Source organism: Aspergillus novofumigatus, assembly GCF_002847465.1.
Source record: "Aspergillus novofumigatus IBT 16806 chromosome Unknown P174scaffold_2, whole genome shotgun sequence".
Taxonomy (NCBI): Eukaryota; Fungi; Ascomycota; class Eurotiomycetes; order Eurotiales; family Aspergillaceae; genus Aspergillus; species Aspergillus novofumigatus.
In genome coordinates, this window is record NW_020194275.1 from 649379 (window position 1) to 672117 (window position 22739).

At 51.4% G+C, this 22739-nt stretch overlaps 8 protein-coding genes across 8 annotated transcripts; 4 read left to right on the forward strand and 4 right to left on the reverse strand.

Moving 5' to 3' along the window:
• Positions 1-525: 525 nt before the first annotated feature.
• P174DRAFT_365879 (STE20 family serine/threonine-protein kinase) lies at positions 526-2627 on the reverse strand (the record flags this gene model as incomplete). Its single annotated transcript, XM_024822084.1, has 6 exons — positions 526-793; positions 861-1496; positions 1553-2154; positions 2211-2378; positions 2443-2510; positions 2579-2627. The coding sequence occupies 6 exons, from the start codon at positions 2625-2627 to the stop codon at positions 526-528; spliced, it is 1791 nt and encodes a 596-aa protein (XP_024685105.1).
• A 496-nt stretch (positions 2628-3123) lies between these two features.
• On the reverse strand, positions 3124-4994 carry P174DRAFT_438283 (FAD-binding oxidoreductase). Its single transcript, XM_024826502.1, has 3 exons — positions 4462-4994; positions 3299-4417; positions 3124-3246 (listed from the first exon to the last, which is right to left on the reverse strand). Exons 1-3 carry the CDS (start codon positions 4900-4902, stop codon positions 3214-3216), a joined length of 1593 nt encoding a protein of 530 aa, XP_024685106.1. The 5' UTR covers positions 4903-4994; the 3' UTR covers positions 3124-3213.
• A 690-nt stretch (positions 4995-5684) lies between these two features.
• Positions 5685-6955, forward strand: P174DRAFT_509710 (dTDP-4-dehydrorhamnose reductase family protein). Its single transcript, XM_024831601.1, has 4 exons — positions 5685-5910; positions 6010-6029; positions 6096-6807; positions 6866-6955. Exons 1-4 carry the CDS (start codon positions 5729-5731, stop codon positions 6894-6896), a joined length of 945 nt encoding a protein of 314 aa, XP_024685107.1. The 5' UTR covers positions 5685-5728; the 3' UTR covers positions 6897-6955.
• Positions 6956-8253: 1298 nt separating this feature from the next.
• On the forward strand, positions 8254-10734 carry P174DRAFT_428056 (uncharacterized protein; the record flags this gene model as incomplete). The annotated part of the gene is made up of 1 exon (XM_024825487.1): positions 8254-10734. The coding sequence occupies one exon, from the start codon at positions 8254-8256 to the stop codon at positions 10732-10734; it is 2481 nt and encodes an 826-aa protein (XP_024685108.1).
• A 375-nt stretch (positions 10735-11109) lies between these two features.
• On the reverse strand, positions 11110-16521 carry P174DRAFT_438286 (putative ABC multidrug transporter). The gene is made up of 6 exons (XM_024826503.1): positions 15436-16521; positions 15316-15374; positions 15026-15251; positions 12849-14958; positions 12146-12788; positions 11110-12086 (listed from the first exon to the last, which is right to left on the reverse strand). Exons 1-6 carry the CDS (start codon positions 16073-16075, stop codon positions 11319-11321), a joined length of 4446 nt encoding a protein of 1481 aa, XP_024685109.1. The 5' UTR covers positions 16076-16521; the 3' UTR covers positions 11110-11318.
• A 597-nt stretch (positions 16522-17118) lies between these two features.
• On the forward strand, positions 17119-19338 carry P174DRAFT_364126 (Zn(II)2Cys6 transcription factor; the record flags this gene model as incomplete). Its single annotated transcript, XM_024821966.1, has 5 exons — positions 17119-17232; positions 17310-17428; positions 17655-18246; positions 18344-19029; positions 19086-19338. The coding sequence occupies 5 exons, from the start codon at positions 17119-17121 to the stop codon at positions 19336-19338; spliced, it is 1764 nt and encodes a 587-aa protein (XP_024685110.1).
• A 582-nt stretch (positions 19339-19920) lies between these two features.
• On the forward strand, positions 19921-20853 carry P174DRAFT_428059 (uncharacterized protein; the record flags this gene model as incomplete). Its single annotated transcript, XM_024825488.1, has 3 exons — positions 19921-20020; positions 20083-20192; positions 20236-20853. The coding sequence occupies 3 exons, from the start codon at positions 19921-19923 to the stop codon at positions 20851-20853; spliced, it is 828 nt and encodes a 275-aa protein (XP_024685111.1).
• Positions 20854-21405: 552 nt separating this feature from the next.
• On the reverse strand, positions 21406-22689 carry P174DRAFT_383808 (glycoside hydrolase family 16 protein; the record flags this gene model as incomplete). The annotated part of the gene is made up of 3 exons (XM_024823181.1): positions 21406-21744; positions 21798-22251; positions 22307-22689. The coding sequence occupies 3 exons, from the start codon at positions 22687-22689 to the stop codon at positions 21406-21408; spliced, it is 1176 nt and encodes a 391-aa protein (XP_024685112.1).
• Positions 22690-22739: the final 50 nt, after the last annotated feature.

Genomic DNA, 22739 nt, shown 5'->3' on the forward strand with positions numbered 1-22739 from the left:
CCCCGCAACGCAGGACACTCGAGGACACAGGGTCTATGACGAAACAGACGTAGAGGTAATCACACAAACAATGCTGGACAGGGGAATTCCGATAGTCACACACGAAGAATTAACCAATTCGCCAGAAAGTAGTCAAAAATGGGAACACCAGGACCAATCCTTATGCAGACCAGGAAAACAGAGAGAACAAGGTCAGCTGCCAAGTAGAAGTCAAGTCCGCAGGCAGATAATCTACCATACATGCTCTGCCACCGCAGCAAAGGACAGAGACGACTCTCGAAATAGTGGGTATCATCGACCAGCAGTTCAACCCATTAGAAAACAAGCCAAGTGAAGAAACGAACGCCCCTAGTGAGAACATTGAGAGCGACAGCTGTATGCCAAAGACACCGAGAAAAATAGCAAACCAGCAAACCGGTAGAGAAGAAGATCAACATATATCGAAGCCGGTGACGCCCCAGAACCTTTTATACAACGAAAGGGAAAGTGATCCAGCAAGGACAGCCAAAGAGTAGATAGATGGAATTAGATTCCAGGCCAGCGGTTACGAAGGCCGTCGGACCAGCGCTGGTAAAGAACATCGGACAATTGCTTGGTGTGTTCCATTCCCGACACCTGCTGGCCCGGAAGGTTAGACAGCTGCGCCGGCGGCCAATTGGAGTCTGGCGCTGCTGCAGACTGACGGCGACGGTGGCTCTTCAGATGTGGATTGTTTTGTGCTAAAACGAGCCGTGGTCTCTGTGGGGATTCGGGTTGTGGAGCTTGCGGGACGAGAGTTGCGAGTTTCGAATCACTGAAAAGGAGGCGAAAGTCAGTCAGTGTCACGCTAGTGACGGACATGCGAATCTGTAATTACCGACCTCTGAAGTTTCTCATTCATAGATTTGAGAATATGGTATAGGCCCTCGGGGTCGACCATCTCCAGGTCGCTCCAGGCCTCCGCCAGTCTTGAGATGGCTTCTCTCTTTTCCTGGTCTGCAGTAGTGCCAAGGACCTCCTGGCAAGCAAGGCCGACAGCCTTGCTATAAGCCCGACGCCCTAGCTGAGCCTCCTTGCTGTTCGAATCCGAATACACTGTCTTAGGGCTTGCGTTCTCATCAACAGCGATCTGGTACTGGTTAATGTATGAAGTGTCGGGCCCGATCTTATCCGACACCCGACGGAACTGGCGAACCGTTGATGGGCTGTTGCCGAAAGTCAGGTCGACGCCCAGGGGCTGCTTCACGCCACTTGATCGTCGCTTGGGCCGTCGCACAGAGGGGCTCCTGTCAGCTGCTGTAGTTCGTCGCACTGTCGAGTTTGATGCATGTTTCGGCGGGACAGGTGGACTGGACATGTGCAGATTGTCCATCAACTCCGAGGCTTCGTCGTAGAAACGGTCTCGTGTATCCCGGTCAGGTACTAGGTCGTGCGAATCCTCTGGTATCGACGTGGGAGGTGCCTTGACAGTGTCGAACACCCATCCGTCGTCATCTTCCAGCCGCGTGATAGTATTACTGCGTGAGTATGATTAGCGGATGTAACGACTCAAAACCCCAGGGCGAGAACTCACAGAGACTCCGCGTAGTATTTGACGTTCTGCCTCGCGCCTTTGCCGGCATCCCAATCTTGCTTCCGTTGGATGAGTTCCTGTAACGCCTCGGTCTTCCCTGCATTGCGAATAAATTTGTGTCTCAAAAGCTCCTTCGCGCTGGGTCTCCGCTCCGGGTCCTTAGTCAAGCATTGCGCGATAAAGTCCTTGAACGCGCTGCTATATTCGTTTCCTTCTAGTCGAGGGGCCGGCTCCTTTGGAATGAGGAAGAGAACCTTCATCGGATGTGTACTCGCATGGGGCGGCTCTCCGTTGATCATCTCGATCGCAGTAATTCCCAGTGACCATATGTCCGCTTTATAATCGTATCCAGCTTGTTGAATTACTTCAGGAGCCATCCAGAAAGGGGTTCCGACAAAGGTATTGCGTTGCGATTTGATGTTGGTAAGCTGGGCCGCGACCCCAAAGTCGGCCAACTTGACCTTTCCTGTGTGGGAGAGCAGCACATTCGCAGCCTTGATGTCGCGGTGAATTTTGCCTTCGCTGTGTAGATATTCCATGCCTTGTAGCAGCTGTTGGCAGATAATAGCAACATGCGCTTCGCTGAAGACACCGGGTTTCAGCTAGGTACTAGTTAGCGATCGCAAAGTCCCAATGACACGCCAATTGATATATTTACCAAGTCGAGACAAGATCCTCCGCCCAGGTATTCCATGACAATCCATAGTTTGTGTCCCCGAAGAAAACTCGCCTTGTACTGCGTCACGTAGGGACTGGCGCATGTGGCCAGGACGGAGATTTCTTGCTGTATTTCTTGAATATCGTCTTCGCTCGATTCGAGATCGATCTATAACCAGTTCCAGACGGTCAATTGAGAAGTGAAAACAAATCATAGACTCTTGAGAGCGTACATGTTTAATCGCGACAATCTCCCCTGTAGATTTTTCAATAGCCTTGTACACAGTCCCAAAACTCCCACCTGCCAACAACAATTCTCTTGTCAGTAACATGCCAATTGCAATTTTTTGGCGGTCGGTAACCACTCACTTCCCAGTTCCTCCATCATCTGATACCGACTGGCCATATCCCCTTCCATGGTTGCGCGATACTACCCAAGTCGTAGCTCAGGGGGTGGCCGGATCCGAGGCTAATACGCAAAACACAACAACGAGCGGAACACACAAGGCACAACTCGTACAGCTCAACCAGCAGTTCTTGCCCCGGCAAGATTCGATGGCTGATCTGGACAAGTCGAGCACGCTCAGAACCCCCAGTGACCGGAAAACAGCTAATCGAGCTGGATGAAAGGGGAGGCAAGTACTGTATCTACCTTGGGATCCATCACATCCAGTGGTCGCTAGCCGCACCTTTTCCATGGTTCGCTGGGCAACGAATGCCGCCCAGCCGCCTAAGGCAGCAAAGTGGAGCTTGCCCGCTTAGGGAAATTCCCCACTGGTAGGGTACATAGCGATTAGATGATAGGTACCTACCTTAGTCCTTAAGGCCGTAAGGTACATTTAAGGCAGCAAGGTACAGAGATCTACAGGGGTTTTCGAATCCTTGATATTCTAGAAGGATGTCAATGACATCAGTCTCGCCGGTTAATGTCATTTAAAATCTATCTACACTTTCAATAATTCGTACTCGCTAGAAACTATTAACGCCATGGAAGCGCTTGATGCCTAAATGTACTTGTAAGGGTTCATGATACCATTCTAGAACATTGTTAGTAACCTCGAAGGATGTGTTAAAATGGACTAGACTTACCGGATCGTACAAGGTCTTCAGCTGCTTCATCAACTTGAGCATGGTGTCATTCTGGCTGTACCCGATGAACTCCTTCTTGGCGAGGCCCAATCCATGCTCGGCGCTGATGCTGCCGTTGCGCTTCTGAATCCACTCATACACCCAAGGCTCAATAGCCTTCTCAACCTCCTTGTTGTACTGCCTGACAGAAATGTTCAAGTGGAGATTTGAGTCGCCCATATGGCCATAGCCAACGACGGCTCGGACCGGGAACGAATCATCATCGCCCACGAATCCCATCTTCGTCAAGCGCTCACGGCAGTCTTCCACAAGCTGGTACAGCTCAGGCAAAGGAATGGAGACGTCATACTTGTAAGTACCGCCCAGGTGGCTCAGAGCTTCCGTAATGCCTTCGCGCCACCGCCAGATAGACTGGAATTGTGTCTCATCTTGGGCCAGAACACCGTCGGCGACGATTCCCTCGCCCATGATATGCTCCAAGAAGCCTTCCAGCTTCTCCATGTCATGCTCTGCATTGGAACCACTGGTTTCGACGAGGCAGTAGAAAGGGTACTCCCCTTCCAGCGGGTACTTTGAGCCAGTCGACTCGTGAACGAGTTTCTGGCTGCGTCCGTCCATCAGCTCAAAGGCGGACAGGATCTCGGAAAGGTGACCCTTAGCCTCCTTGTAAGCCTGGCGAACCTGGTCATAGCTTTCGAGCCCGAAGTAGGCCACATTGACCGCCTTGGGCCGAGGGGGGCACAAGATGGCGACGCCAGTGACGATACCGATAGTACCCTCAGAGCCGATGAACAATTGCTTCAAATCATAGCCTGTATTGTTCTTTCTCAGAGTGGAGAGGGAGTCGACGATAGTACCATCCGCCAGGACCGCTTCAAGGCCAAGCACATTGCCGTGAAGACTGCCGTAACGCAGCAGACGGAGCCCTCCCGCGTTGGTTGCGACGTTTCCTCCGACGTGGCACGAACCCTTTGCACCCAAATCCAAGGGGAACAAGTGGTTGCGTTCTGCGAGGTACTGATCGGCTACCTCGAGGATGACACCCGCATCAACGACCAGCACGCCAGAGGCCTCATCGAAAGAGCGAATCTTGTTCATGCGTGAAGTATTGATGACGATCTCGTCAAACACAGGCACGGAACCTCCCACCAACCCGGTGTTACCCCCTGGGGAACAACAGCCAGCTTCTTCTCATTGCAGTATTTCAAAATCTGGCTAACCTCCTCCTTGTTATGTGGCTTCAGGACGAGCTTTGTGTGGCCGCGGTATTTGCGCATCCAGTCGGCATTGAAGGGTTCGAGATCGTCCGTAGCATCTGTTGTCACACCATCAATCACAGCCGATTGAGCGCCAAGCAGCTCCTTGAAGTACGTGACATCCCGTTCCGTTATCTCGGCGAAATTGGGGTTGCGCTTGAGTTCGGGGTAGGCATTGGTGGTGTACTTGATTTCCCTTGTCGCATTCCCTCCGACAACGGAGCTGACACTGAAAGATCTTGCGGCCAGCACAGAAGCACGGTTGGTGATGACGGGGCGCACCCAACAGCGAGGCTTGGGAACACGAGCCCGCCGGAGGGCAACTGAAAGGTTTCTGGCACTCGACATTGTCTCTGAGACCGACAATGGGAGATTCGAAAAGTTTCAAATCGGCGAGGACCCGGCGATCCAAAAGGCCCACCGTTGGCGTACTGCCTACATCATGGCGAAGGCGGTGACCATCGGAGACTTACCCGCTCTGACGCATGAAACAAGAAGAACATTACTGGACTATCACGTGATTACATATGCTGACAGCTGTAAGAGTGAAGAATCGCATGAAATGAGCCCGTCGAGAACCAGCCATGTAGGCAATTGATGTCAAGCTGGGAAGACTGACTTGTCATGGAGATTACAGATACCTCAGTGGTACTCGTCGTATGCGGTGCACCGTGCACAGGCAGAAATTGTTAAGCTTCTCGGAGCAGTACCATGCAGATAGGCACAGGAGCATGGGTCTTCTGTTATAAACCCACGACAGGGATGTAATTCTTATTGCTATCAAGGTTGAGGCCAAGCTATCCTTTGCAATAAGTCAACCGGTTTGATATCCTATACGATTGGATCATTCCAAGGTATGAGCTTGAGGCGAATTGCTGGCCAGGTCTTACGATTCAGTAGAGCAACCAGATGCTCAGGGATATGCATAGTCTTTCCTATTCTTTTCATAGATCGAGTAATTATACTCTCAACTTTAAGAGCAATTCGTCATTATTGTATCGGGGTCGATCTTTCTGCGCGTCTTCTGGAACAGGACATAATGAGGGTCGTTACGTCATGCGCATAGACACAGCAGACCGGTAACGGCAGAGGGGCCCTCTGGAATTGCTATTTCAATAAGCATCCAGCACCCAATTGCGAATCACACAACTGACTGAACAAAAGTACAATCAAAATGTCGACTACTGTCTTGATTACTGGAGCTACCGGCTTGCTGGGCCGTCAGGTTTTCAATACATTCAAGCATTCTGGCTGCTTTGTTGTCGGTCAGGGCTACTCTAGAGCTACCCCGCCGACGATTCTCAGGGCGGATCTGGAGAAACCGGAGGATATCAAGAGATTGTTGGACGAAGCAAAGTTAGTGCTATTGCGTTGCATTGATGTTCTTCGTTACTACTCATCGGCAATGCCCCGATGTATTCTATTCTTGAGCTGACGACTGATCTTGCAAACCAGACCTCAGATTGTCATCCATTGTATGCGAATAATGAACCGAAAGCACACTCACTGCGTCTGCAATTGATACTGACCCCTCTGTTTAGGCGCCGCGAACCGGTCTCCCGATCTGTGTGACAAGAATCCCGAGCAAGCTCGTCGGGTCAATGTCGATGCCACCCGTACCCTCGCAGAAGAGACCTCTTCCCGGAAAGCGTTGCTGGTCTACATCTCAACCGATTATGTCTTCTCCGGAAAGGAGGGGGAGGCTCCTTACGAGGTCGATGCAGAGCCCTTCCCGACGAATTACTACGGTCAGCTCAAGCGAGACGGCGAAATCGCAGTGCTAGAAGCCACAAAGGATACCGGGTTAGGGATTGTTCTCCGTGTGCCTGTGCTGTATGGTACTGCTCAGAGTAACTCCGAAAGCGCCGTGAATACTCTGATCGATGCGGTCTGGAAGGCTCAGGATGAGAACGCCGGTATCAAGATGGACGACTGGGCGCAGCGCTACCCGACAAACACCGAGGATGTAGCTCGTGTGTGCCGTGACGTTGTCATCAAGTATCTCAAGGAACGGTCACGGATTCCTGAACTCCCCAAGATCCTGCATTTCTCGTCCGAAGATCGAATGACCAAGTACGAAATCTGCGAGAAACTTGCGGAGGTACTGGGTCTTTCCCTGGTAGGGATGGTCAGGAACAAGCAAGGAAACGATCCAAACGCATCTGTACAGAGGCCTTATGATACTCATCTCTCAACCAAGGTGCTAAAGGATTTGGGCATTGATGTTCAGACGACTGACTTTGTCGCATGGTGGTAAGTACCTCTGTATGTGGCCTCTCAGACCATGGCTAGAACTAATTCTGGATTGTAGGCGGAAGCACCTGGGAGCATACAGGAAATGATTGATCTGTCCCGAGGACAAGGAGACATGACGGGATCCCACGATTAATATGAGATGATTAATAAGGATTTTGCTAGAAAATAAAGACTATATTGCAACGAAGTAATGATGGGCATCGTCGCAAGGCACAGTAGATAGATCCCCCGCCCTATGCAAAGACGGACGCAGGGGCAGAATGACCGATGCAGGAACCCAGCCGGGGCTGTACGACACGGAGTCAAATGAACAACCAGAGACTCGAACCAACCTCTGAATTGAATCCAGGGATCGATCCAATTCAACTACACTTGAGCGAACTGAAATAGCAGGATGTGTCTTCTGTCACTATGTCAATCACCCGATTGTGGGTATGCCGATCCGCATCGCATCCTCTCAGATCCTTGCCATACGGCCTTGTGAGGCTGCGAGTCAGGTACCAGGACGATCTCCGATTAGTAGTACGTAGTTCCATCTCATAGACACTAGATTTAGATTTGGATATTCTCCGTAGATTGAGTTCAAAACAATAATTGAGAATAATAATGCTGCCAAGATGATGACGCCGGATCTTACATCAATAGTGCCTGATTCGTTCCTCCCAGCCACTCGCCGTCTTTTTCTCTCTGCTGTGCCCGGGAATTCTTTCCCACTTGAATCAGGATTTCTGCATATAGTATAGATAGTCATGCCCCTCGATGAACGCATCTCTTTTGGAGTTAAAGTCGCAGTATCTGTCTATACTCTCCTTCATTGATGAAAGTGAAGTGACGCCAAGCGACTGGTCGCAGTAATTCAACTGTCAGGAACTAACTTATATTAATTAATCTCCGCTCCCAAAAGAGAGAGCGTCGGACCCTCCGCAATCCTGGGCATCGGAGTCTCGTGCTCTATCCTATCTACGGTGTACTCCGTATCTAGACGGTGATAAAATATTATTGTCACGCTGATTCGCTTCGAGCCCTCTTCGTCTATTTTAGGGCTTCTAGGACTTGAGTTGACAGGACAGGGAATGCCTGAGCATTTGTGAAACATCTCTACAGCATCCAAGGGGTTTGTTGTGCCGGAGTTATTTTCGGTTTCGCCTCATTTTCCCCCCTCTCATTCCTCATTTTTCCTTCCCTCGCTTCCTCCCTTCGACATCTTCCCAACCAATTCGATATTATTCTCCTTACTTTTGCCTGGCTTCGGAACTCAACCTACGGCCTTCAGCACTTCTGATACCATTGAGAACGAACACAGTTCTGAGCCTGTCCATTGGGGAGATCGACTGTCCTGGCCACTTGGTCACACTCTCAATACAAGCGCGTCGATGCCAAACAATGCAATTCGCACCTACAAGACGATCCGTGTAAGAAACGTGCCTTAGAAAGCCCATCGCCATGGCGATGGAACCACAGACCACCAGCATGCAGGCTGGCCACGACCAGGGCTCATTGAAGTTCTCCCGCTATCGATCCGTCCGACGAGCAGCCACACAGAAGCAGCCCAAGCAGCTGCATACCTCGATCCCTTCTGTTCCCAGCCCCCCGAGCGCTCCTGCGACTGGACTCCACCATGGGACGACACCTACGGCGGATTCAATCAACCGAAGCATGTCCCGATACCGACGCCAGCGCGCTCCGACAGCCCCTGCCATGACGGTGCAGCCTGCGGCCCCAGCCCTTCCGACGCATAAAACGCAATTGAACGGCCACAACCCGCTGCGCATTCCCGAGGATCAGACCGTTGCAGTGACAGCAGCGCACGTACCAGCGATGGCTCGAAGCATGACGGAACCTACGAAAACCACAACGAACCCGTTCGGCGATGACGCCGCGGCCACTGAGGACTCGGAAGCCGAGCGCGAGAGACACAGGCAGGAGGCGATGGCTCGCTTAACAGGGGAAACTACAAGGCCCGCGCGAGCTGTTTCGGATCATCGGAGAGTGACTCCCCGGACCGCAGAGGGTCGGCGCAGGCACGATGACGTGCAGGAGGGTTCGCGGCGGCATCACAGGTCGGACGAAACCTCTGAGCCGAAGCGTCGATCTTTCAAGGAGAAAATGAAGCTTGCTAAACCCAAGGACATGTCGAGCACAGAGTCGTCCGCCGTCAAGCCCCCAGAGCCTCCTGCAGGAAATCACTTTACTGGGGTGGATGCGCCTGTTTCTGCGGTGAATTCAGGGAAGCGCAGCGTTCTGATCCAATATGGGAGGATGTCGGCCAAGATGCCCGTCATGCCGTCAACACGGGTTCAAGATCTGCTAGTTGCTGCCTCGGAGTGTCTGACAAGTGAGATCCATCCCCCCAAGTTCATTTTGATGGAGTCGTTTGGTCAGCTGGGGCTGGAGCGGCCCTTGCGCAGATACGAATGTGTGAGGGATATCATGAACTCGTGGGCGTATGATGGAGAGAACGCATTGATTATTGTTCCTGCGGCAAGCATCGAGTCTTTGCGCCCGCTTGAAGCGCAGAATATACCGATCGCGCCGCCCGCGGATGTAACAGTGCACATCTACTACTCACAACGGCCCCGTAAGTGGGACAAGCGCTTTGTCACCCTTCGTTCGGATGGGCAGGTCACTGTTTCTAAGAAGGAACATGGCAAGGACCAAACAAATGCCTGTCATCTTTCCGATTTTGATATCTATTCTCCCACGCCGGATTTTCTGAGAAAGAACGTTGATCCACCAAAGAAGATCTGTCAGGCAATCAAGAGTCAGCAAAAGTCGAGCATGTTCCTATCGACGGAGAATTTTGTCCACTTCTTCTCCACCAATGACAGGACAGTCGCCGAGCAGTGGCATCAAGCAGTGCAAACATGGCGCAGCTGGTATCTCGTTCATAAAAAAGGCGCAGCCCAGAGTGAAGATGACGAGGAGGCCAAAAGCCTCCACCAGCAGAGGATTGGCTCTTCTCATTCCAAGTCGAGTCAGCCACCTCAGTTCAAACCCCTGGTGGACCTGGATTCTGTTGCAGAGCAAGAGCGAGCGCCATCACAGCATTCTTCGCCTGATGGCCAGCACAAATCAAGCAAGACCAAAGATATCTTCTCGCGACCGAGACGCTCGCGCGAGCGTGGACCGCCACCATCGTCTTTCCCGAAATCCCTGGCGGAACCGGACACTGCCATGCAGCCTACCGACGGCTCCCCATTCGCCTCGTCAGGACTTCTGGGTCGCACATATACGCAACGTCAACAGGCTATGAAGGAACGAGAAGAGAAGGAAAAGAGGGCCAACGAAGAGCCGTTCATTGCTCACGGACTGGTCGGAAGTATGAGCACGCGTCGCGGTCCAGTCAGCCAGCCAGCCAGTCGGTCGAACACGATGACCTCGGCGCAGGCTCCGGACATGGGTGCTGGCGCTGTCAAGCGGTCTCTGTCTGCGAACAGAGGCAAACCGTTGGTCGACCTGACTCCGGCTTACCAAGAACCTCCACAACATGCTCGCAAGGGGAGAGGCGTTGCCGTCGAACCAGGCGTCCCGTTGATTGACGCAGCCACGGGACCCGAGCCTGTGGGAGCAATCCCCGTCCCGCCATCGACAACGTGGAGACGCCCACCCGTGCCAGCCGAACCACCGTCAACTACAGAAACGCAGACCCGCAAGCGCTCCAACACCATTCGCAGCACCAGCAACCAGCGACACCAGCACACCGCGCCTGTGTCCCCAGTCACTCCCGTGGAGAACACGCAATCATCCGAGGGCCCATTCCTCGCAAACAGCCTCCTCGCACGTTCCGCTCAGCTCATTGCAGCACAAAGCAGCGGCCCAGTCGGCCATGGCGTGGCCACCGGCGACCGGAACGCCTCCAAGCCAATGCTGGATCTCACGCCGCCCAACCCGTTCGCCGAAGGCAGCCTGCTACGGAACCTATAGCACCATTTAACGATAACGATATTACTTGCACCCTGTCGATGCGCATTAGCACTCTGGCGTTGGTGTCATGATGACTCATACAACTGGATTTCGGGGTTTCTTGCTTACTTTACCATCTTCGATTGCTTTCTCTTTTCTGGCTTCAGCTTCATGTCTTGAATATCTACGCGGATTTCCATGCAATGTACATCTGATACCCTGTAGGAGTACTCAATGAATGTACTCAATGAATGCAATTCAAGTGTTTAAGTCCAACGAATTACCCTCCGGATTCATGGAGACATGCCACTTTCATTAGCTATCGCATCGATGTCTCCCACTAAGCCTTGAGATGTAGTTCCACGAATTTTATATGAGATCGCAGAGTCACTACTTGTCCGTTAGAAAAAGATAAAGAGAAGATTGATTAGCAAAAACTAAAGTCTATCTTGTAAGCGATTATGGCGATGTCGCAGATTGAATAGTACAGAGAAGTCAGAATGATTAATGAACAGGGATAGTGTAGCAAAGAAAGAAATACAGTAAACAAAAGAACACGTCCACATGAGCGACGAGAGTCAAAAAACCAGGTGAAGGTGAAGGTATCATTTCCTCCCGAATCTCGCCTTAATGCTCGCAAGATCCCACTTCCTAACCCGGAAAAGGTAGTACAAGACCGTCGCCATGAAGATATTAAACACGACATAAGCCCAGATTATCCCGAAGTTCCGCCAGCGCTGGGACCATTCGATCTCGCTCGCGGCAAGGTACTGGTCTGCAACGGTCAAGGAGCAGAATTTGCAGTCGGAGGTAGCATCAGGGTTTTGGAGTTGGCCTCCGGCGAGTTTCATATATTCTGCCATGTACTCGTAGCAGGTTTGATTTGCGGGGGGATCGAAGACAGAGAGTTCTGTGGCTGAGCAGACGACGTTCCTGTCGTGGAGCTGCGTGGAGGCCATGCCTCCGATCCAGTAGGTAAAGGGCGAGACGCGATACATGAAGATCCAGAAACCTGGTAGGGCGGATGGGGGTTGCATCACGCCGCAGAATGTCAGCGCCATTGAGAACAGAAGGACGACAACGGGGCTGGCGGTCTGCGTGTCTGGGATTGCTGCAATCACCATGTGGGCAAAAGTGCTGGCGTAAACATAGAATTGGACGCAGTAAAGAAGAACCAGACCCTGCCGCTCAGGTGATTGACTGGCGCCCACAACGGGGAAATAGTAGCAGGCAAAGGTGAGGATCCCCATGACGATCTGATATGGGAGCTCCACCACGATATTGGCAATCAAGAAGGCCTTCCACGAGTACGCCTTGCTGGGTCGTTCGCGCACCTCGTACAATGATCGTTGGGTAACAAATAGGGGCATGATCTAGAAAAGGCAGTTAATATCATGGTATCGCAGTGGGACGTGTTTATCGGGGGTCTTACCTGCTGAACAAGAGATGCAAAGATAGAGCAGACCATGAACAAGGAGAAAAGGACTGTCTGCATGCCCGCGAGCGATGTTTTGGCATCGAAGAAGGAGAAGCCGATGAACAAGCCAGCCACGATGGCCAGACCCCATTTGGAGGCAATGTATTCCGGCATTCGCCAGTACTGCTGGAAGACACGGCGCGAAACGACATACAACTGAAACCAGAAGGGCATCGCAAATTCGGTGTGCGCCTGATCATCGTCCTCTGGATGCGTGGATTTCCTTTCTTCGTGAATGCGGTCAATCTCTTCCTGGACCGCGCGGCTCTCAGGGCTCTGATTCCAGACATCAAACCAATCTTGTCCTTTGTCATTGGTCCTGGCGTTGACGACTTCGATCATGTACTCCGCAGGGTTCTCTAATTCGCCGCATTTCCGCCCGCCGTTTGACTCGAAGTAGTCAAGTAGAGTGCGGGAATTGGCCCCCACAGGACCGAAGTAGACAGTCTTTCCACCTTTTGCAAGAAACAGTAGCTGATCGAACTCCTGAAAGAGAATAGCGCTTGGCTGGTGGATGGTACAGAGAATGGCTTGCCCGCTATCAGCTAACCTACGCAGGAATGAGCAAATAGCCCATGAACTCTGCGAATCCAGACCACTAATTCAAACATTAGCTCAGACAAATCCATTGAAGTATGAGACGCCATCACCCGCTTACCTTGTCGGCTCGTCGAGGAAAAGAAGTAGCTTGGGTTTTGCAGCAAGTTCCACGCCGATGGTCAGTAACTTGCGCTGTTCGACGTTCAATCCTTCACCAGGAACTCCAACAATGGCTTCAGCAAATTCCTCCATCCTTAGCAGGCGAATCACATCTTCAACATAGTCATATTTCTCCTGGATTGAGACCGTGGGCGGTTGACGCAGTAGGGCACTGAAACGCAATGATTCCCGCACAGTAGCGGTTTCAAGATGAAGATCTTGCTGTTGGACATATCCCGTCTTTCTCTGGAAACTCGTGTCCAAGGGTTTCCCATTAACGAACATATCCCCAGTAATGACACCCATACTGGTTCGGTGGGCCAGGACATCAAGCAGAGTAGTTTTACCTGCTCCGCTTACACCCATCAATGCGGTTAAAGTGCCAGGTTTAACCCAGCCGGAAACATGGTCAAGAAGGCGTCGTGGTTCCCCTTTGATCTCGATATCATAGCAAACATCACGCCACGTGAATATATCTTGCTGTGGTGGCAGAGTCAGTTCACCCGTGGTTGTCTCATGCTCAGGTTTAACAGAACCCATTTCGATGCCACTCTCTTCGTCGGAAGTGGATTTGACATTTTCTGCACCCATGTGCTCGGGCTGATGATTACGCCGGAAGACCAATGCCTCAGCAGTACTGGTGGTGGACGAATTTAGCTCTGAAGCCAGAAAGTAGATGGTCATAAAGCCAATGAGAAAGGCAATCAGGATCCCAAAATTCCGCCAAACGTGATCGTAGCTATACTTGAAGTTGTAGAAGATATAGCGGTCACCACTCACAGTGGTCTGGCCGGCTACAGAGCCAGAAGTAGAACAAGAGAAGCTGTCACCAGAGAGGTCTGCGTAAGCTGGCACAAAGCTGGCGCATGGGAAATCACGGCCATGGAACTCATTTGCAACCAGGATCTCAAAGGCATAGTAGATTGGATTGATATAATGGATCCATTCGAACCAAGGATGCATTGAGGGCACTGGAAGGACATAGCCCGTGTAGACAATCAGCGCAAGGATCAACACGCCGGCCAGACCTATTGCCTGTGAGGCTGTTTTTGTCACCGCAGCCATGGTCCGGAAAACCGCACTCATGACGAACATGATGATGAAGGTGATTAAGAAGTAGATGAAGAACTGTGATGCCTCCCTGCGAAGGTTCGCTAGAAAGTATAGGATGATGTTGAAGACCACAGCAAGGATAAATTTAACTGGAATGTCACTGATCACTCCGGCGATTGCCTCCGTTGAAGGATGATAAAATGCGTAGGACACGTGCTTCTCAACAATTGGGCGTTGGGAATACAGACTGTTTATTTCCGACATCGCTGTCAATGCATTCAGTAAGACTGCGAAGAACAACGTTGCGCCCCGTGATGACAAGCCTGCTGTAGTGTCGGGGGACCCATAAAAAACGGAACCGATAATGAGAGCCATGACAATGTTACCAATCACCGTTGATAGGGTCGAGGAGATGTCGTTCCACAATCGTTGGTATGCTCGTCGCGTGTTCAACTTGATCTGCATTGGTACGCTGATCAGGTACGGGGATCCTGGCCGGCTGTTTTTGGACTGCACGTCCTGCTTCCTCTTTCGAAAGTGAGCGGCAGCTTTCTCATCGTCGCCTGGGGGATGTAAAGTTTCAAATTCCTCAATTTGCTCCTGTAGACGTTGATAGTCTGGCGACTGGAGCCAGTACGTCTCAAAATCCTCTGGTGTATGGGGAACGATTTTCTCCATACCAGCGCGGGCGCGTCGCTCCTGCGGATTCGTGATTGAGGTGAGAAAGTCGCCTGTCGTTTGTCGAGGAGGGCATTCCCAGCCTTGACGTTCGAAAAAGCCCTTTGCGGTGGATGTTGGCCCGAAGAAGATTTGACGCCCTTCATAGAGGACAGTGACATTGTCAAAGAGGTCATATATACTTTGACTGGCCTGGTAGATTGCCACGGCATGCGCAGTTCCAGCCAGGTCGGCCAGTACTCGGAGAGATTCAATGAACTTGAGAGCGGTGGCCGAGTCCAGTCCACGAGTGGAATTATCCCAAGCTGCGAGAGGCGTAGCAGCGAGAGCCATTTCCGCTTCACTCGAAAGTCAGCACACTAGCGGATGGCTCTGGGGACGGAAACGGAACGGGCTGCAACATACCTATCGAAACTCGTTTGCGTTCCCCTCCGGAGATTCCACGAACAAAGTCATTTCCAACTTTCGTGTTATAGGTATGGCTCAGGCCAAATACAGCCATGATCACCTGTGCTGCGTACTTGGCATGCTCGTCCCGGGACATATCGCGGAATCGGTGCGAGGGAGTGCGAGCGGCGGCTGCAAACTCGAGTGTTTGTCCCACAGTAAGATGGGGGAAGTGCTTATCTACCTGCAAGGAAGAACAGTTGAGGTCAGCGCAAGCGCATGTGCGAGCACGATTCCTGCAGGCTTACCTCCTGGTTATAGACAATTTCGCCTCTGAACTCTTTCATCATGCGTGCTTGAGAGACGCCTTCGAAGCCCCGTTAGTGAGGAGGAATTAGAGCAGGGAATAGTACAGAAGACATTGGTACCGTTGTAATGTAAAACAGTTGTCGGATCAACGTCAAGTCCATGAGTCTCGCCGCAGAGTGTCTTGAGGAAGGTGCTGCAACCTGCTCCTGGACGCCCAAGCACCAGCAACAGCTCGCCACTCTTCATCAGGCCATTGAAGGACTTGAGGATCAGTCGAGATGGAGAATGCCTCTGGCGAAGCAGTTCCTGAAGTCGCAAGGGCAACGCCAAGGTCGAACCAACCGTGTCCTGTAGCTGAAGGGCGGCCCCAGACCCCGAGACATTCAATTGTTTGAAGACAATCCCGGCCTGTGGAGGCGAAAGACCTCTCCCTTTGGCGTCTGCCACAATAGTTCTGAGCCACTTTTCCAGATTGAATTCCACTGACTGCGGATCCAACGCAGGGTCATCCTCCGCTACAGCGGGCGTGGTATGCACATCTGGGGCGCCTGCCTCTAACCGTCTGCGCGACTTCTCCGACTGCTGGGTGGCAATCCGCCTCAGGTTCTCTGTCTCATCTGGTCTGATAAGGTCCATGGGTGATCTGACCGTAGATTCGTAAGTGGTTTCCTCATCTTGAGATCTAGGATCTTCAAGTAAGTACTTGTCCTGACTGTTGGCGCTCATGATACAGTCGTGCTTGGCCGCTGATACACCCATGAAGGTGAAGGAATAGGAGGAAAGTATCGATTGCAATCAGAACCGATCAACTAGCCAGTAGCTCTATTTCAATTCCTTGTCGAATATCAATCTCCCAGGCCTTGAGCGGGGGTGCAGTTGACTATTATTATTATAATGTCACGGCCGTTCGCCGTTCTTCGTCCGGAAGCTACCATTCCGACAAGTCCAACGGACATTCACACCTTCATTTTCTCCGAGAATTAGGAATATGAAGACATCCCGCGGATACACAGGTGGCACCGCAAGGGTGATAGTCCGTCTTGCATCCATTTCGGGCCCAATTGTAGGTCAAATCGGAGATATCGAGCACCGGGACCGAGAGGCGCAGTTTCCAATTGGACTCCAGAACACCCAAGGTTTAAGGATGTACTATTGCTTGATAGATTTTGCAACTTGCACGTTGGTCTGGCAGTCGAGTACACAAAGTAGTTGGATGAGGATATACCGCTGCCACAACTCCGCTGACTCAGCGCGTTTCCACGATAACTAACCCCGGACACCAACTGGAGAATGAGCATAAAGACGCAGCTTTTGGGGTCGGTAATCATCAACCAATAGATGGCTCGGCAGTCGGGACAAAATTTAGGTCTTCTCCGAGTCCCGGCGCCTAGAACTGTCCAGCATCTCTTCTGGATGCTCGGGAATACGCACGTTGCTAATCTATGACCCACACTGTTCACACACTACTGTCAGATCAGTCGATCATCTAGTTACCTAGTTATCTCAAAAGCCGATGATTAAGCGGGTTCCGCTTCCTCGTCTTGCCGGCGGACTGAGCTGAGCGATGGAAGCACCTCAATCTGTAAGTGCGCTAAATAAACCATCGCTATTGAGTAATCGGACCTTGCTGATTCTTCAAGCTTGTGAAGAACTTGGCTGAGGAGGAAACCAACACACTTCCCAGATGCGGCTGTTTTCCACTGGTCGAAGAGTGACAGAGGTAGTAGCATCATTGCGGGTACTTGTCCTGCTTAGATTGAGTGTGACCATACCCCTGGCATATAATTACTGGTCGAAGCAATATGGATCATCCTGCAAGGGCGATGCCCATTCAAAGGTTGAATGGCAATGATGGCGCGAACCGCCCACGCCGTACCCGACGTACATATGCTTGCGACTCCTGCAGCATCAAGAAGGTCTGCCCCAGACTACGGGTTGAATAGTCTAGATATTCTTCTAATCAGTGGGATCTGGTATCTTATTTTTCATCTAGATCAAATGTGACCGCGCAACGCCCCAGTGTGACTGGTGCTACCATCATAACATCCCCTGTACCTTCACGCGCGACCGAGATTCCTCGCGCTCATGCTTACGCCAAACTCGAAGTGATAAGTATGAACCTCTGGCTTTTCTTATATCCCTTTATATTCATACCTGATCGTTACGTTACATCGACAGTGATCCTTATTGACTCGATTTTCCAGCAGCAGTTCACCTTCCCCACATTCAAGTAAACATATGAGACACGGTATGTCTGTATTAAACACGACTCATATCTACCCCAACGTTGAGTGTTCTTGATTGTTCTAACATTGCCCATTGCATGGATCAAAGAAAGAAGAACTCTGCCTGAAGTACCCTTTCCAGAGTGCGGTCCCCAGGCTGTAGTGCCCCAAGGTTTCGGGACCGATATATGCCTTGCTGGACAGACTCTCGGGAATATTTGTGCATTCAATGGCTTGCCTTTCTTCTCTCCAAGCGGGTTGGAATGGATTCGAGCCCGTACCGGCGAGGACGGATCTCTAGACCGATATTGCAGCATGAGGCCTATCACCTGGCCGCGGTTAACTAAGAAATGTACCGAGGGCGACCGACGATTATCGCTGCCGGATAAATCGCTTCTTTTCGAACAGATAGAGGCTTTTCAAAAGTCAGTTTGCGGCCAGTTCTTGCCTCTTGTTAACCGAACATGTTTTGAGTACACTATCCGAGCGGCCTACGAGAAGGAATTGTCAGACATCTCGCCTGGGCTTTTCAGCGCCAGGGTATGTATATTTGCCTTTATGGCCCTGAGTTCATTCTTTGCTGGTCAACCGCATGTTGACAAAATCGTGACTGCCGATGAATATGCCCGCGAGGCTCAAGATCTATTCCCAGAGATGCTCAACGAGTCAGTAACATTGGACGGGTTGCAGGCACTGACCATGCTGGTAAGACCATCGTTCTACTTCAATCACTCACCTGTGTATGGGCATTCCGATAATTATACACGGCTAACATTTTGAGGAAAAGTGCCTCTGCTGTCAGGCCACATCTGGAGATATGCTCAGTATAGAGCTTATGTTGTCCATGGCCACACGCTTCGTCTTTCACCTTAAAGGCAACGTCTACCCCGAGGATATAGAGGGCGGTACTCTGGGTGCAAAGATGCACGTCAGGAATCTTTTTTGGATCTGTTTCACCCTCGACAAGATATTCAGCTTGCGCACAGGCCTTCAACCCTTTATCGACGAGACGAATTGCGATCTAACGCTTCCTCGAATGCAGACGGTGACTGGCCCGCTGGAAAGCTTGCAGCCTTTCTGTCATCAACACAACCACACTATGTTTCTCACCCTCATTCGCCTGTCTCTAGTCCAGTCGAAGGTCTATCATGGCCTATACTCTTTCTCCGCTCAACGCCAAAGCGATGCGGATCTCCTAGCTACCATCCGCAGCCTGGACATCGCCTTGGACGAATGGCGGTCCTCGGTGCCCACGTTCTCGGGCCGACCTACACAGAACGAAAATCGCATGGCCGATTTCCTTTTTGAAATGCAGTACCACTACTGCATGGCTGCAATCCATCAGACAAGCAGCCGGTGCACTGCCTGGGTTCAGAACCAGGACACCCGCGTGGCGGGCTCGAGTCTTGCCCTCAGCGTAGCAGCCAGTCGGTCTGTGTTACGAAAGTTCCTGGAAACGGATCCACAAAGCGAGGGACAATTTCTCTTGTAAGCGACCAGCCATATGTTTGGAGAAATGTTCCCGATACTGATATCCCTGACAGGTTTTGCTTACCAGAACTCTCCACATCTGCCATCCACCTTTTCTCGAATATCCTCATGAGTCCTCTGGAGGACCGAAGCGATACTGACTTATCTTTGATGAGAGTAGTACTTGAACATATTGGGAAGCATATATGGAAGCAGACGCCAACCACATTTACCGCCCAGGTCCGTCTTGTGGAAGAGTTTATGGGCGACCTCTATCATCTAGCTGAGATGGCAATCCTCAAGGCCCGACGGGAAAGTGAACATTAATAGCAAGGCATACACGAATCTCAAACCTCCAATCTCCAAGTCTAGCCTTTTACTTTACCCTTCCCGTCGAATCACATGGTGAGATAGTATTAATCAAGGAACCACTCGAGCAGTCAAAGCACAATATTGCGCCAGTCTTACCCCGACCCTCCTGTCTCCAAGATCAAGCTTTTTTTCAACCCGGCACTATTTCCCGCACCTCGGTTCCTGAAGTAACACACTCTTGTACACCAACAGGCAACAAAGTTCTTCGACCACGTTCTAAGCTGGGCCAAGCTCATTGGACTGCCTGGGTTTGGCACTGGCTGTGGCCGTCGAAGCTTAACTACTCCCACAACAGGGGGGAGATCATTTCACTATTCGCACTCAGCATCTCATCAAATTCTAAATGGGATGAGCTCCGGGAAACTATTGCGATGATAGCAACGTTGCCTAGTTCCCGCAGGGGGCCTCGTGAATGTCGTTCGATTGCTCAACGCTCCATGATGTGAAAGGTACTTATAGTGCAGTCGACCGTCGCACAGTTATTCTACACATCAGCGCCACTCATACTCTTTTGTCAGCCTTCTCGCATCCATCGTCATGGCAAACTTCAAGAAGATGACTCTCGCTTTGGCGAGCCTGGCCCCGAGTGTCATCGCCTCCGCTGGCCCTACCAAAATGACTGTTGGTGTCATCGGCGGTATGGTCTATATCACCATCTATGCGACTTCACCACTGGCGGCATCATCCGCTTCCAGGCAGCCCGGGTAGACATGTACCCCGGCGCCGTCTTCGACACCGCCACCTGGTATCAATGCCTAGGGAATCACGATGCCGTCAAGGGCCAAAGTGGCGTAGACTTCGAGACAAAGGTCGCGCCCGTCTACGACTCCCGCTGGTACTTCGGCACCACAGGGCCAGCCATACTACACCTACGACCTCCACGCTGCAGACTGGACCGCGACGTTCGTAGTCGTCGACTCAGACTGCTTCATCGAGAAGTACCAGGCCAGCACATCCGTCTACCAAAACTCGTACACAAAGCAATGCCACGCCGAGCGGGCCCACGCAGGTCGCCTTCCTGGAGAGCAGGCCTTCGCGGCCTCCAAGGCCGAATGGGGAATTCCTCCAGCTTCACCACGGGTACATGTCCGCAGCGACGAACAACACCGACGTCGCGCCTCTGATCGCCGTCGTCGAGAGGCACGGGCGGCGTCGTCCTCAACGAACGGCCACTACCACTGTCTCGCGCATGTCTACAACAACAACACGAACTTTATCCTTGCCGGCGGTGCGGGGTATCCGCAGGCTGGAGACTGTAACTACGGAGTGCCGCTGGGCCCGTACACCAAGTGGCTGGGTGCGAACTCGCAGTCTGCGGCTAATGGATTCGTCGCGATGGACATCTCCCGCGAGGAGGTAAACGTCGAGTACTATGCCCGGGATATGAAGCTTGAAGGAGGGGATCTCTACCCCGTCAAGAATGATATGGCTCCTTCGTATTCATTCAAGATCAAGACCCATGCTCCGTGATTTTGATCCCGGTGTATTTACTAGTCATCGCCATGGATATGATGGCTAGAGAAACTATCAATGGACAAATCCAAGTGACCTGTAGACGTCAATATGATCCCACGCAAATCTCCAGTCTACCGCAGCAGTTTCAGGGGTGCGCAGTCATTCTTTGTATGCTATCGGGCTACAGTAGACATGAGTTCTCTCGACTTGAAGGGATTGCGTGCAAATCCCTGCAGACTGCATCAGTCCAAGACAGATCTCAAATAGCACTATCGCAGCTGATGATCTCACTTACACCATTATTAATACGTCAACAATATCTAGCAAATATCTTGAGCTTAAAGAATAGGTAGCATAGGACTTGTCATGATATTGTAAGGAACCCAATAGTCAAACGCATTTCAAAACAATCTATACAATCCATTGACTCGCCTAACAGGGAATTAAGTGGCTACCCAACGCCTGAATGAACGCCATTTGTTCATAAAAAGAGACATAAACTGCATAGAGCCAAATCATCACCAATCGTTATCTCAGACGCCAAAAAAAAATGCAGGAAGCGCCACACTACTGAGCCTGATAGACCTTGAAACTCTTAAACTCCCAATAAGCCTCGGTAAGATTCTCAGGATTGCGTGCGACAAAACTGCTACACGTCCCCGGACAATTGTATAACTGGGTGTAGAACTGAGGCTGTGCGCCCAGCTGGCCACAGAGATCGATATTGGCAATGATACTCTGGTTGCTGAAATGGGACGCAATATCGCAGTTTGTATTGGGAAAGTCGGCCAAGGCAGTTCCCCAGGTTGATGGATCCGGGATGTTATCTGAAACGTCGTTCGGTATCGAACCTCGGGGGAAAAACCACGTTCGGATGCCAGAAGTGCGGAGCTCCAGAGCATAAACCTGACATTTTTTTTAGCATGTTGAGAGGAAACTGCCCTGGACAAAAGACTTACACCTCCCCCGTTGTCATTGAACTCGGGGCCATAAGAGGCAGGTGGAGCTTGGACGCCACAGCCCGCATTGCCATGAGTGCTATTGTCACACTGATGGTACAGTGCATGCCCCGTCTGCTTCCGTTTGGCCTTCATATCACAGCCGGGGGTCGTATGCAGAGTGACTGCATTCCCTTCGGTGCCTCCGTTGTTCGCCTCCACAACATCAATCTCGCCGTTCAGTGGCCAATTGTACGTATCACTGAGCCACAGAGCAGGCCATGTCCCGCAGCCATAAGGCGTATGGACGATATCAAAGATGAAGAGACCAGTGTCGTAAGACTTCTTGGACTCCAGTCGAACAGACCGTCTGCCATTGCTGGGAGACTCTTTAGATGTGTCCACTCTTAGAATGACGGATGATTCCGTGGCATAGGTCAAATTCAGCTTTCCAGATGTGATCCTATCCACATATCTGCCCAAAGATCAATCCTAGCTCTCCAAGGTAAAAGACCGAAGGGAGCACTTACTGCACGAATCCATTCGTGGGATCCTTATCCGAGAAATAATTGAACTTGTCTAGAAACGTTGGCCCCGAGTACGTATCCAGCAATCTGTAGTCAAGCCTTGAATACTCGGGATACCGATTGGCCCTCGTTCCCTCTACGGCCCCGACAATAGCACCGATAAGAACCACGACAATCACCGCACCCGCAATGAGCTTCGCGCGCAGCGACCACCCGTGAGGATTCCACCACGGCTTGGCGGCCTCAGACGATGCATTATCTTGAACGCCGAATGAAGCAGGCTTCGACGTTTGGTGCTCATCCATTCCGAAATGGGCGACCTGCGTTGAGACGCCGCCATATCGACTGTAGTCGTCGGCGGCGCCGCTGTACGGCTTTTCAGCCATATGCTGCGGGTTTTATTGCGAGTATACACGATTCAGCGGAAGACAAAGGC